This window comes from Aricia agestis, chromosome 4, assembly GCF_905147365.1.
Source record: "Aricia agestis chromosome 4, ilAriAges1.1, whole genome shotgun sequence".
Lineage (NCBI taxonomy): Eukaryota > Metazoa > Arthropoda > Insecta > Lepidoptera > Lycaenidae > Aricia > Aricia agestis.
The window spans coordinates 9858216-9873062 of NC_056409.1; the positions used below are offsets into that span (position 1 = coordinate 9858216).

A 14847-nucleotide genomic window follows, 5' to 3' on the forward strand; every position below is an offset into this window, starting at 1 on the left:
GGCACGCTGAGCCCCGGCACGGCCCGTCTCAGTGCGCTCACTCCTTAAGTGTATAAGGAGCATCTACTGCCACTTGTTTAGCGAAACGTTGTCAATCCTTACTCTTCCATGAGCAAAAAGTTGGTTTATTCTATAAAATGAATGAAAATATTTTCTAAAAATCATTCGTCGTCTTCATGAGGTACAATAACGACACAAAAACTATAAAAACAAATACTACAAGTCAAGGTATTGTGTGTACATTGTGAACGTATTATATGGCAAGCTAAGGTCTTCATTTCTTGATTCTTCGTTATTTACTGAAGTCTTAAGAGCAATTACAGAGTAGCTATCTGCTTAGTCTACCGGTTTTGCAAAATTTTCCTAAGGCGCCTGCTTATCCTGACGACAGTTCCTTCTCTTGGGGGGTTAGGACACCGCTGGAAGGCAATAGGAGCTTGTGAAGGGCCAGTCTCTGCCACCTATAGGAAGGGAAAAGAAGAGGAATTGGATTAAGCACGTATGTATTAGTAACTTTATGATAGTGGAAGAGGTAAGAAGGAAGGAAAGAAGAAACACAGAAACAGCAAGAAAACATACGCAAACATGCGAAATAGGTAGGTTAGGTTGGGTATGCATGCATTATAATTTTGCACATTAAATTATTATCAAGTTTTAGGTGATAGGAATAAGAATGCACTAAAATATGATGACGTGAACTATATTATTACTATGCAATATACTAAAAGGTATCAAAATATCATCGCGTCGTCGATAGTCGATGTAACCCACAAAGATAGGTATTTAGATGTAGGTGACGAGCTCCGAGTCCGAGAGTTCATCAATTTTACACGCACTTGTAAGTAGTAATTTACGTCTGTCTAGTAAATAATTAAAATAAAATATCTTTTTATTCAAAATGGGTATCACGATACACTTTTTGAAAGTCGAACGAAGAAACTACGTTGGCTACCACCTCTTCGGAAAATACCCCGCCGAGAAGAACTGGCGTAACAAACTCGCAAGTCGCAGTGCCTACGTAGTCGAAATACGATTCGATCAGTAGGTAATTACGATTTTTCCAGATACTCAAGAATCAAGATCCTTCTGACATCTGCACCAAGCACTCCAGATCAGGTAGTCGCAGACCGATTGTTACTTGTAGATAATAATAATGATACTCGTATATTTTGTGCGTAGAAAGGTATGTTAGACTTATGAATTATGATAATAATTATCTAAAAAATATTTTACATAAAAAGCTGCTCCAGTACGAAACGTTGGTCCCTATTCCCTGTAGAAAATGTTGGTTTGATTAGCACGCAAAGTTGTGCATTATTTTATTGATTACGTGTGCGTTTATTGTGCAGTCATCAAAACAAACAGCTCTCGCCGGCCGCTGGCAGTCGCGAGGTCAGTGCGATATCCTCAGATCAACGGCATATTATACGATCGATAAAAAAAATTGATTCACTACACGCTCGCTACTTCAATGGTCATTATTTTATTTCTATTTAAGTAATTACAATAATAATGAAGCAACTGATGTGTTGTATATTGAAAACGTTATTTCACCACATAACCTTTGCATGTATCGTGTTATCAGATAACGACAAACCTCGCTAATTTTATTAGGCCCACTTACCAGATGTAAAACGGTGTTCACCACCTCCCGGTTGGTTACCTGTCCGACTTCAATCAGTCCGATAAGAACTGCGAATTTCAGACTGTCGTTAGTAGTCATTCTAACTACTTCTTCAGGTCTTTTAATGTCACTAAAAGGCGGTGATTTAAGGTCCGCCATGGTTCACTTTGTCACAATGCACTGATACACAAATTTTAATAACACACGCGACGAAAATTCAAGAAAACATTATTTCCTTGACTCACATGATAACACACCGATGTCGCGTTCTGCCATTTTGGAATTAAGCAGTGTTGCCATTAAAAACAACACACCGTTTACCCGACCAATCAATATGGTTTGGGGAGAAATATTTTAAAATATTTTTATTTATTATGACCGAAGAATAACTTATAGTAAATCCTAGGATTTACCAACTCTGAAATCTCTAATCTAGCAGAAAGTTATAAAAAATTAACACTGAAAAGCAATCGTGTGTTACAAGTAAAAATGCTAAAATTTTAGCCTTCGATGTTAATTTTTTGTAGTGACATAGTGAATAGTGATAATCAATTTCGACAGTAATAATAATTATACTGTTTCGATGAAGATTAAGTATCAACATAGGTAATAGGCAATAGCGTAATATTACTAACTAAAAGCCAAACTTTGTTAGGGCTCGCGTCGTCAGAGTTGTGACACCTTGACTGACTGATGATAATAACACATCTACAATATAATATAAATAAAAATTACTATGTTAAAGCGCAAATCAATAGGTGTGATAGTTTTTCCGTAAAGTGTACCACAAAATGTACAGCGGGGCTAAAATGGTCGCTTTGAAGAATCATGATATGATTCATAATATGATTCATTTTTCTAAAATCGCAAAATGCAACACTGCTTGCAATTCATTTTTGTACTTTTGTACTGATTTGACATTTGTCAGTTTGACAGTTTTGACAATTCATTTGCTGAATTGATTGAGAGGAATTGCTAAATGTGACCATTTTAGCCCTGCAGGTTGCGGGATATACTAGGGCTCGCTTTGCTCGCCCTAATTATTTTTTTAATCATTTTTTTATAATAAACGATATTTTAAAATTATGAATAAGTAAATTGTACTTAACATGTGAGTAATTTTATAAATTTACCACATTTTATTAAAGTTTTTTTTTCAGTCGTGTATACTGAATTCGTGTTAAATTAAAACATCAAGATGAGAGAATGATTTATTATTAGAAATATGATACTTCGATCTTTATCTAAGTATGCAAGGCTGCAGCTTAAACCTAAGGTATAATCTGCATGGTACAAAATAAATATCCTATAAATTTCCCTAGAAATGGGAATGATACATAAATACTAGCAACCTTGATCATGGCTACCATCATCAGGAAATTAATGTTTTTTTTTTCAACTAATAGAAGGCATAGAGTTTTATTAATTAAATATTCCAATATTTAACAAAAATGCATAGTGATTAAAACTTATTATTAGCTAAATTTACGGTATTAGGTTATCTCTTTCAATTTTGTTCCAGTTCTCAATTGAATTTAACTCATAGCCTCTATGATATATATCATATTTAAGCACGTTTCCACCAGTCGAAAATAATTTAAATAGGTACCTACTGGGCTCACTAGGCTCTGTGTGTTCAATATTCATTTTATAACGTTGTTCAACCTGTAGCATGAAGTGTGATCCATATTAGCTGCCATTGTCAATGTCAGTGTCAAATTGCTGTCAATTCCCAATAGTTCATTGTTCACTTCAGTCTTCAGTTTCATTTGAGATTTCTTGAAACATGGCGGCGATTGATACCGAACCCGCTAAAGTAAGTAGATATAAAACCTATGTAAAGTTACATTATGCATGCTGAATGTTAAAGTTTAATCTTCATTTTTATTGATTAATGCGCTTATATAATATGTGTGGTTCCTACGTTCCTTGTTTGTTCTGATAATGTGCCCTAGTTGGGCGTTTAGACTGGTTTATAATTTTGTTTATAAAGTAATTAGACCGTTACTAAAGGCGAATTATAAATAAGCATGCTTGCCGAAGTTCCCGATTACTTTTAATTAATATGGAATAACCAAAATTGACGTACAAGTAACTTATACTTTCTATCAAGTGTGGCCTAATTTATTTTATAAAACAACTAGTAAATTATTTTTGTAGATTGAAGCAGCAATGCGCACCCTAAAACTGTCTGGTCATGTCGGCTTCGACAGCCTTCCAGAGCAGTTGGTGAATAAAAGTGTACAGAATGGATTTGTTTTCAACATACTGTGCATTGGTAAGTAATGAATCATTCAGTTAATCACTACCACACTCCCACACACAAGTACTTTTCTCTTCGTGTGTCTTGGATTCACTTTTAGATAAGAAACGCTATATCTGAATGTATTGTTCAGTTGTTGATATGGCATCAGACATAATGTTACTATGATTAATCATTCAATATGAGGAAGAGAGTATTGAAATTATTGTTTTCCTTGATTCTGTATACTATATTATAATATGTACGGTATTAGTGTTTTCTATAAAATAATTACTGTCATCAATTTATTCATTAACAGTCAAATTTAATATAGTAAGTATAAAATTATTATAAAATAATATACATATAGTTTGATAAAACAGTTACTTATATTCAAATTTCTTTAATTTAACTGTCCAGTAAGCAATATAGTTTTTATGAAATAGGTGAAACTGGTCTTGGGAAATCTACTCTTATGGACTCATTATTCAACACCAACTTTGAGTCGGTACCAAGTCCTCATAACCTGCCGACAGTCAAGCTAAAGGCTCACACTTATGAGCTCCAAGAGAGTAACGTCAGGTTAAAGGTGAGTTTCCTATATCTTAAACTTAAATATAGAATAGTAGAATCAAGTCTTCTTAGTATTTTTGTAGTGCATAGGGCCAGAACAAAAATAAGCAGTATGGTTTTGACAGTCTCTGTATATTTCTTAAATCATAATGTCTCAATTCGTAATTTTAAAGAAGATTATGGAAAAGGCCCAGCAGGCTTAGCAGGCTACCATAGAAAGATTTAGTCTTATGGTAAAGTAGAGAGTGTGGTGAATTAATGGAAGTCTGTCAGTTTGTCTGCAAAAACTGTCAGCGTTTCTATTCTTTCGCATTTCTTCTGTGGCCATGCTAAGTCTACAGGTAACATGGCGTATATTATATTCATAGATTACTGATTTACTAATTTTAAAATTTGACTTTTTTAGCTGACGATATGCGACACCATCGGTTATGGGGATCAAGTGAACAAGGAAGACAGTTTCAAGGCAGTGGTGGACTACATTGATGCCCAGTTTGAGGCTTTCCTGCAGGAGGAGCTCAAGATCAAAAGAGCATTGCCGCAGTATCATGATAGCCGCCTCCACGTGTGCCTCTACTTCATCTGTCCTACTGGTAAGTGTTTCTGTTATAATGATAAGAACCACGGTTACCATGACGAAAAAAAATTATATTGATATTTATAAGTCGGGTTTTCCTTCCTGATGCTATAACTCCAAAACGCACCAACCGATTTCCACGGTTTTGCATTCGTTGGAAAGGTCTCTGGCTCCGTGAGGTCTATAGAAAAAAAATATAAAAAAAAACTTCAATAGAAAAGCAGGAAAACAGGAAAAATAATTTTATGGCAAAACAATGTTTGCCGGGACAGCTAGTCATTTGTATAAAAAATTTATTCTAATTCTGAAAGCTACTACTAAGTAGTACTACTGAGTACTTTCAGTATTAATAGAATCTTGCGTGAGATATTTTTCTCTTATGAAAAGTAGCCTTAATCCTTTTATGATTTCCTTTAAACTTATAAGTAGCAATCAAAAACATTTCAGTAGATGCAAAACCTTCTAGATATTCAATTTTTAATATTAGTTTAGTTATACTTAAGTAAAAGATTAGTACATTTATTTGAACAAAAATTTTGATGCAAAATTCAAAAGAACTCTCAAATAAGAACAGACATGTAGTAATTAAAACAATCAGTTGCTTTAAACAAACCATTATATGCACTTTATGTATTGAAAGAAGATAATATTATGGTTTATAAACAAACAGTTTATGCACAACAAAAATTGGTACGCACATTGGAATGTAACATGCATAATTTATTTTCCAATTAACACAGTTATTGGTTTGACCAATATGTAATACTGATTTCACATTCACATTAATATACAATAGTAATGCAATAAGTCAAGTAAACAAAGCTACTTTGCTTAAATCAGGATTTGTGGAACAAAATGTAGTACAATATCCAGTGGTGGGACAAGACCTAAATTTTATGTGGGTAAGATAGATCTTGCTACTATTGGAGGATGACGCAAGAGGATGGATTAGTTGAGAGAAATAATTTTTTTATACTCAAACTTTTACGTTATAATATTTTTTATTTATGAATATTTTTGAGTATAAAAACTCGTAAATCCTTAAAAATAAATAGTCCAACGGGCGCAAGGCCCCTTAGGCCGCGAGGCCGTGGGCGGTCGCCCACGTCGCCTACGCCTTACGCCGCCTCTGGTAATATCTTAAACAGGAATTAAGGGTGTAACAAAACAAAGTGATAGATAATCTATACTAATATTATAAATGCGAAAGTATGTCTGTCTGTCTGTCTCGCTTTCACGCCAAAACTACCGAACCGATTGTTATGAAATTTTGTATACAGATAGTCTAAAAGCCTGAGAAAGGACATACTACTGGCTACTTTTTTACTGGAAAAAAGGGTGAAAATGCGTAAATTTGTTCAATTTAAGTTAGTTCCAAAAATCCATAATAGATGGCGCTGTACGTCTTCCACATCGCGGTGACGCTTGCCCAGACTTCTTTCTATAAGAGGTGGTATCATCTTACATTCGAGTTTCGATTTTTTTTCGATTGTTATTAGTTTTTTACGTTATCAAATAACTCAGTACTTTATCTATGCAGTGACGTAACCTTAAAAGTTAAACCTATCAACGATATAAATAGTTTATGGGTAAAGTTGTGTAATTATGAGCCTAAATAAGCTTACACATTTGGCATAAAATATAAAGTTTAATTTTAAAAAATGAAATATTATGTACACACTGCACAGCTGTTTTGATTTAAGAGGTACCAGGGTTTTTTTTATAAAAGCTTTTGACTCCAATTTTGTTGACATCGCGCGCTATAAACTGAAGTCCACGCGGACGAAGTCGCGGGCAACAGCTAGTAGTTTATAACTTTATACTTTAAAGGTGTGTATGAGTCCCCTGTATACTTTTGGTTACTGTGATTGTGGCAGCACTTAAAAAGTTTTTTTATTATCTTTAAAAGTTACTTCCTTTTTTTGGAAGTCTAATTAAAATTTAAAAACATTAAAAAATGAGGTTGATATTTTTACTTTCTCTATTTTGTGACACGGTGACCTGGAGTGTCCTTGAGCTTGCCATAATCATGGCTGATGTATTCAGAGCGCGCGCGACACAAAATCCTGTCCGCCTTATTCAGTGTAACTGTTTATGTCCTCTCACCTCATATTATTTTCTAATACCTTTTTGAATAAAATGATTCATCCTATGTAGGTATACAATATTTGGTCCCTGTCTGATATTTTAGAAAACCACTTGTCAGACAAGGACTATAACAGCTGTATACTTTGTAAAGCAGTGAAATATTTATATGTAACTGATTTTAATACATATGACATCAGTAGATAGGATTAAAATAATGTGATTAAAGACCTAAATACTATAGCCTTACACTGAGTAATGTGATCTGATTATGTTAAGGTTTAGAATATGCCTAACCTTTTAGATATTATCTTTTGCAATAATAATATTAATAGGTGTATAACATGCGTGTAGTATTGTAACAAAGACTTATTAATGTTTATTTTCATTCAAACACTTAAATTACTTTTAAAAGTGTCTACTAGAATCTACTGACTATAAAATTAATATTAATATTTGTATGAGTAATCATCTCCAATAGTTCTAGTGCAGTAGGAAGAAGTTCTTACTAATTGAATAAGGAGTAATTATCGTGTAGTGTAATAGATCCACTGTATAGTCGTTATACGAGTACAGTCAACTGTATAGTGGTATAAATATGCATCGTATCTCGTGGCGCCGCTAAGTAATCGATGATAAATTACTCAGCGATGCGCCGCCGTCGTCAATGCTATAATTATCGTATTTTATACAAATCTTGTAGAATTCGATCCGTGACCTGACTATAATTAAGATTCATCTTTCAAGTGCCATTCAGACATGATTCCACAGAACGTTATTTCAAACAAATCATCTACAATTATATGCATTTTTAAAAATATATTTCTTTCTCATTTGAAAATCTTTCGTTAATAGTTGCATCAAAGATATAAAGAGTATTCAGTAGAGCTGAATTAAAACTTCCTCTCTTGCCATGGCCGATCCAATATAGACCCTTCATAATATGCAATATCTATTATATTGTGCATTGATAAATTGCATAAACATTGTATGTAGGTATTTATGTTCATTTAAATTTCATTGTTGTCATGTTCATTTAAAGCCTTGTCGAACTGTAACAATATTAAGACTTAAATCTATTTATAATTCCTATTGTAAATAGATTTAAGTCATAATATTGTTACAGTTCGACAAGGCTTTAAATGAACGTAGCGAGAGGGGGAACTAGCGCTGTTTTCATACAAAAACGTCATTTTTGACAGTTCTTCTTTACCAGCAGCGCCCATTGACATATTCATTTAAAGCCTTGGTGCACTATATATGTTCAAATTGTAATTTTCCATCTTTTTAGTAAAAGATGGCCCCGTGCAAGTTTCTTACGCCGGTTCTTCTCGCCGGGTTAGTTCCCGAACCGGTGGTAGGCACCTTAGTATCGACGTTCAGAAATATTTTTGTAAAAAAATTACTCTGAATAAAAAATATTTTGATTTTGATTTTGATTTTTATGTATGTAAAATTCTTGGAAATTTACCATTAGCCTATTTTAATAATTCTTGTTATTATATTGAGTATTTAGCAAACTCATATCCACAAAATTTACAAAAATAAAATGACTAAACCTGTTTTTTTTTTTATTTCAGGACATGGACTGAAATCAATTGATTTGGTGTGCATGAAGAAATTGGACACCAAAGTGAACATCATCCCTATCATTGCCAAGGCTGACACCATCTCCAAAACTGAACTTCAGAAGTTTAAAGTACTAATATACTTATACAGTAATATTTTTATCAAGTCTAGAATAAGAAAAGTATCTAGAATAAGAAATTTCTACATACATGCGCGCACGAAAATATTGCGAACATGTAACATGTTGAACACGATAGCCGCACGCAGATTCATGAGTGATTAAAAGTAAACAGTGGGTCTGTAGTACGAATTTGCTGACATTCTCTGCAGGCATAATTTAATTAAACAAACTATCTCCCTTCACCTGAAAATATTCTTAGGGCCTGTTTCACCACTTCCTGATAAATGCCGAATAGGCTATCCACCACGTAACTTGACAGATAAAGTATGGAGAATCTGTCAAAAAAGTTGTGAATAGCCTATTCGGCACTTTATCAGAAAGTTGTGAAACAGGCCCATAGAGAAACAAATTATCTAATTTCAGTCGAAAATAATGCAAGAGCTGCAGGCGAACGGCGTGGAGATATACCAGTTCCCGGTGGACGACGAGTCCGTGTCGGAGGTGAACGCCGGCATGAACAGCCACATCCCCTTCGCGGTCGTCGGCAGCACAGACTTCGTCAAGATCGGCAACAAGACCGTGCGCGCTAGGCAGTACCCGTGGGGGACTGTGCAAGGTACAATTCTATTTATTGTCAAAGGATATAATATATGGAATTTATACCACAACAAATGACGTTTATCGCACGGGAACCGTATATTTTTCCGGGATAAAAAGTATCCTCTGTCCTTTCCCGGGACTCTCAAAGTATCTCCATGTCAAATTTTAGCAAAATCGGTTAAGCGGCTTGGGCGTGGTAGACAGACATACTTTCGCATTTATAATATTACTATATGGAAGTATGGATGAGATTTATGCCAGATGAGTCACAAAATTTTATACCAATTATGCATTGGTTTGTAAAGTTTTGTGAGTGTCTCCTAGTTTGAACCATAGTAATAAAATAAGTGTACCAAGTAGAACATTAGATTACAATTCCGTTCACTACTTTTACTGCAAAAGTATCTAAAGGTTCTCTTTAGAATAATAATTATAATACGAAAGTCTACAATAAACATTAACACAAATTATAATTAGTTTGAAAGTAGATCATTAGCCGAAAGTGCCGATTAATCGGTTATCACTACCTACGGCCAGATCTAAAGTCTTTGTTAAACATGCCTAAAACCAAAGCTTAGGTCGGACACTATACTAGGCATGACGCTGTTACTTACAGTGGAGAACGAGACACACTGCGACTTCGTGAAGCTGCGCGAGATGTTGATCCGCACGAACATGGAGGACATGCGCGAGAAGACGCACGCGCGGCACTACGAGCTCTACCGCCGCCGCCGCCTGCAGCAGATGGGATTCAGCGACGTCGACGCTGACAATAAGCCGGTACGTCTATGACTCTATGTCTTTGAAATGACTATACAAATATGTAATGATGTACAGGGTGTACCAAAGCTAAGTGATAATACTTTAGGGTGTGTATGTGTTCCTTGTAGAGAGTTCACTGTGAAAGTAGCCACGCTGAAAGAACAAAAATTTTTTTTACTTTTGTATGAGGAAACTCGTGACACTGGCGTGACCACTCTTCGTAGTCATACTATACTTTTGTAAATGTATTTATAATACAGCATAATATTTCACTACAAGTCTTATATTTAGACATTGGTAGCCCACAGCATATTATACTGCTTATGTGCAAGCGAGTGGTAGTTGCTTTCCATCAGGTGACTTATTTTATATTACAAAGATTGTAGTGGATCGAATCAATGATTATGCCACGAAAGTAAAATCTCGGTTCTTTACTACTTTGAGAAAGCCTTAGATGTTATTGTAACATATTTTTTAAATGTCAAGAATTTTATTGTTATGTTGTAGGTAAATAAAGGCTATTTCATTTATTGAACTTCAATACTAACTATACTTGTTGTATATGGATATGGGCGAACAGCCCATAGACGGCCCCAAATTGTGTACATTAAAAAAAAAACTATACTTGTGGTATTGCAGGTGTCGTTCCAGCAGACGTTCGAGCAGAAGCGCAGCGCGCACGTGGCGGAGCTGGAGCACAAGGAGAACGAGATGCGGCAGATGTTCGTGCAGCGGGTCAAGGAGAAGGAGGCCGAACTCAAGGAGGCTGAGAAGGAGGTGGGATTTGGACGATTTTTTCAATCACAAAAGTTTATCATTATTAATTTCTACTTAATGAGGCGCTATGTAATGCCAAAACGATGTTTGGCGCTATATTGTAGCGGTAGGGTTTATCGTGTCAAACAGCTGTCATATTATGTCACGAAATAGCTTCCACAATCTGTTCCACAAATGTCACGATTTAGCTGTCATAATATGTCTGTCTGACACGACATTTGACACAAAAGACCCTACCGTCACTCTGGTGGCGTGGCAAGTAATAATATATCAACAACCCTCATTAATTTATAGTGGACCAAAGTTATTTGTTTGGGTTAATCAAGTCTATGTAATAGAATACAGATCATCACAACTAACATTGACTTGACATAACCCAAACGAATAATCTACGATTTGCAAATGAGGCAACCAAATAAGAAAGATACGCCGTTTACAATATTTACAATAAATTAAATAGCATGCCACTAGTGAGGAAACACTTCCTTTGGGTCTTGCCACAATAATATTCTCTTAACTTCAATATCCTACAGTGATAGAAGAGAAAAATATCAGGTATACTAACTGTAGAGTGGAAGGTATTTTTTAGTTTTATTTCTTCAGTAGCGGTATAAGTTACAATTTATGTTCCAGCTTCACGCTAAGTTTGATAAACTGAAGAAGGATCACACAGAGGAGAAGAAACGTCTCGAGGAACTGCGTAAGAAGATCGAGGACGACACGATCGAGTTCAACCGGCGCAAGCAGCAGGCGCAGTCGCACCACACACTCACTCTCGGCAAGAGCAAGAAGAAGTAGACTCACACTTGTATGGCGTCCTATGGCGATGCTACACGCTCGATATAATCACGATATAATCAGTGTATGTAGGAGCATTGGATAACTGCGTTATCGTAACTATTTGATATTCGATAGCGTATTCAGAAGTGCTCGTTTTCTGTTGTTGCGTTTGGGAAAACTCGCAACGCTAAATCCGCACGCGCAGAAAACGAGCACGTTTGATGCGCTCTTATGATGACGCAGCTGCATAATAATTCCTGCTTACTCATTAGAATGCTAAGTGTGAGTTTTTGTTAGTACTCGCCGTGAAGCTTCGGTTTGTATGGCATATAATCCTCAATCAGTGTGTCTATCGGTAAGTTATAGAAAGTATTTGGATGCCGTACAAATTTTAGTTACATTGTGGTAATGGTGAATAGACATAAAATCACACTCAGCACTAAGAATACGATCAATGGCGTGTGTAGTATTAAGGTTTGAACAAACCTACGCGACCACGCGACTGCGAAGCGGGAGCGTCAATACAAAACACATTTGACAACTTGTCAAATGTGTGTTTTGTATTGACGCTCCCGCTTCGCAGTCGCGTGATCGCGTAGGTTTGGCCTAAGCCTTACGCGACTATTTACTTCCATCAAACTCAATATTCATTTCATTTTTTTAATGATGCAATATTATTTTACATGATGCAGAATAATTGACATCGAAGCCAAAAAAGACCACATCAATTGAAAAATAACGAAATCTATGCCGGTTCAAAGAAAAATGACCGTTGCCGGGCGTTTTACATTTTAAATACGGCTTCGGTATTTTGGTGTGTACGATAAATAATCGGCATAATTTAGTTTAAAATAATATTCAATTTAGATTATTACACAACAGCAAATTTTAAAAGCCAAAAGTTTAAAAACTAAAAAAACCTTTCAAATTTATAGGCAAGGTCCTTTCTACTCGGCTGCCAGGAAAGCTATTATTTTTTCGCATCGTGTCCATAGTGTTTCTAATGAACGAAAACTATGTAGTGTAAGCGCGTGTAGAATAGTACTGCTAGCGACAGTATGTACGGGCAATGAACTTGATTTAACGTAGATTTAGTTTTGCACTTAGCCATATCGTATAAATTTTATACCAAAATTTATTTATATTATTATTTAGGGTAAGTTAAGATGTGCTATGTTTATACGTATGATCTGAATTATAACGCATTATCATCCAAAAATAGATTCCGAGCAAATCGTATAATTTTAAATACATGGATCGGCCGATTGATTCGTAGATATAAACTCACAATAAAATAAATTAATATAATTAATACAGTATTAGTATGAGCACGAAGATAAAATAAGACTTGTTTACTTGCATTCCATTCACGGAAACTTTGATAGTTCTCGATTACAGTATTTGTCATTTCACACGGAATTATAGAATTAAAGCACTGGATTTTGGACTGAAGGCCTATAATAATTTATCTTTTTCTGTCAGATCGTCTTAATATTGTGTACTTTTTGTAACTTTATTAATTTTATATTTGATCTATGTTTATATGTGCTAGTAGTATTTTGTAATACTTTGTATTTTTTTAGTTTTATATGTTTATTGTAATATCAGTTAAAAGCCATGACAAGCTAGTGTATCGTAAATGGCAAAGGCGTGTTTTAGGGGTCATCAAATAAATAAACTTTGAGCTTATTATAATGCACTCAAATGTTGCCAATGTATCAATGATGTACCAGAAATTGTTCTATGAGATTACATAAATTATATGATATACTTACAGTTAAAATATTTTATATTTTAGGGGTGAGGTAACAGAAAAAAATGTAGCAAATACATGATTTATTTATCGTGTAAACTCAAGGTTTGGCAAAAAATACTCTCCTTTAGAGAATGTCAGACTCGAACTCTGTGGACGGACATACGTATCTTGCATTTATTTATTCATTCCTTTTAATTCGCGTTTGCCTTAGTATTATACTTTGTATTATAAAAAATATATAATGATTATAATATATGAAATTGTTTCTTTTCTAAATTTTCCCAATGTTCTTGTAGTAAAACAAACTCAATTTACAAATATAAACTAAATATACAGTTGTCCAGATAAGTACGACTCTAATAGACTTTGATTATGTTATAATATTTTTGTTTGAATCATCTGACTTTATACAGTGTGTAACAAAAAAAGTGATAATACTTTAGGGTGTGTACGTGTTCCTTGTAGAGAGTTCATTTTGAAAGTAGCAGCTCTGAAAGACGAATTTTTTTTTCACTTTTGTATGGGCAAGGGCCCGAGCGTCACGAGTTTCCCCATACAAAAGTGAAAAAGTTTTTTGGTCTTTCGGCGCTGCTACTTTCACAGTGAACTCTCTACAAGGAACGCGTACACACCCTAAAGTATTATCACTTATTTTTGTTACACCCTGTATTGACTGAATTTATATTGTACTCCTGGCGTTTTCCTCCTCCTTCCTTTCGAAGCGAACGATTGAAGCGATAGTGCAGTGGCAATTTGTATTAAAATCTTCCGATACCATAGAGTCTATAGAAGCTCACTTCGAAAATTTAACTTTACAATTCATTTCTTAGTACTTAGTTTTATAATTATTATTATTATTATGATTTTACTTTAAACGAGGGAGACTTTCAATGGGTGGGGTATTTCGTAGGAGATGGGCTTGAACATCTTGTTGTAGTAGGTGTAGCGGCGTCGCAGCGGCGTCACGGACGTGCGTACGGGCACGTACACGCGAACCGCACTCGCGGCGAGGCGCTTGAAACACTAAACAGAAAAAAACAACTGTCAAATGAAATTACTTGTTTTTGACAAAGTTTTTGAAACTTGGAGATATTTAGAATTTGGAAATCGAATTTTAAACTATAGATAGCGGTGAATCGCCTTATAAAATTCTTATTACGACAAGTTTGAAAGCAAAGTATATGATACGCACCCAAAGTGCTGAGACACCAAGCGTGTGACTGTAATTTACCATACCTAAATAAATTTGCAATAAAAGCGGTAACTAAGTACTTACGCTTTGCAGTGCTAAAGCTATGTAGCATCGTGTTCTCCAATGTTGTTTAAATAGTAAATGCCCAAATATTTTAGCTCAAACATTTGATTTGCAATGTGTACTCAA

General features: G+C 34.9%; 2 protein-coding genes across 2 annotated transcripts; one reads left to right on the forward strand and one right to left on the reverse strand.

Moving 5' to 3' along the window:
- Nucleotides 1–232: 232 nt before the first annotated feature.
- Nucleotides 233–1898, reverse strand: LOC121725869 (neurobeachin-like). The gene is made up of 2 exons (XM_042113014.1): nucleotides 1625–1898; nucleotides 233–461 (listed from the first exon to the last, which is right to left on the reverse strand). Exons 1-2 carry the CDS (start codon nucleotides 1781–1783, stop codon nucleotides 342–344), a joined length of 279 nt encoding a protein of 92 aa, XP_041968948.1. The 5' UTR covers nucleotides 1784–1898; the 3' UTR covers nucleotides 233–341.
- A 1455-nt stretch (nucleotides 1899–3353) lies between these two features.
- Nucleotides 3354–13726, forward strand: LOC121725866 (septin-2). Its single transcript, XM_042113011.1, has 10 exons — nucleotides 3354–3440; nucleotides 3785–3902; nucleotides 4313–4455; nucleotides 4846–5032; nucleotides 8682–8800; nucleotides 9215–9407; nucleotides 10008–10171; nucleotides 10793–10930; nucleotides 11564–12184; nucleotides 12310–13726. The coding sequence occupies exons 1-9, from the start codon at nucleotides 3411–3413 to the stop codon at nucleotides 11726–11728; spliced, it is 1257 nt and encodes a 418-aa protein (XP_041968945.1). The 5' UTR covers nucleotides 3354–3410; the 3' UTR covers nucleotides 11729–12184; nucleotides 12310–13726.
- The last annotated feature ends 1121 nt before the right edge of the window (nucleotides 13727–14847 follow it).

Excerpts from the sequence above, each read along its gene's own strand:
- LOC121725869 (XM_042113014.1), bottom strand. The coding sequence starts at position 1,783 with ATGGCGGACCTTAAATCACCGCCTTTTAGTGACATTAAAAGACCTGAA. Across the intron at positions 462-1,624 it reads TGAACACCGTTTTACATCTG|GTGGCAGAGACTGGCCCTTC; the intron begins GTAAGTGGGCCT and ends CCCTTCCTATAG.
- LOC121725866 (XM_042113011.1), top strand. The coding sequence starts at position 3,411 with ATGGCGGCGATTGATACCGAACCCGCTAAA. Across the intron at positions 5,033-8,681 it reads CTACTTCATCTGTCCTACTG|GACATGGACTGAAATCAATT; the intron begins GTAAGTGTTTCT and ends TTTTTATTTCAG. Across the intron at positions 8,801-9,214 it reads CTGAACTTCAGAAGTTTAAA|TCGAAAATAATGCAAGAGCT; the intron begins GTACTAATATAC and ends ATCTAATTTCAG.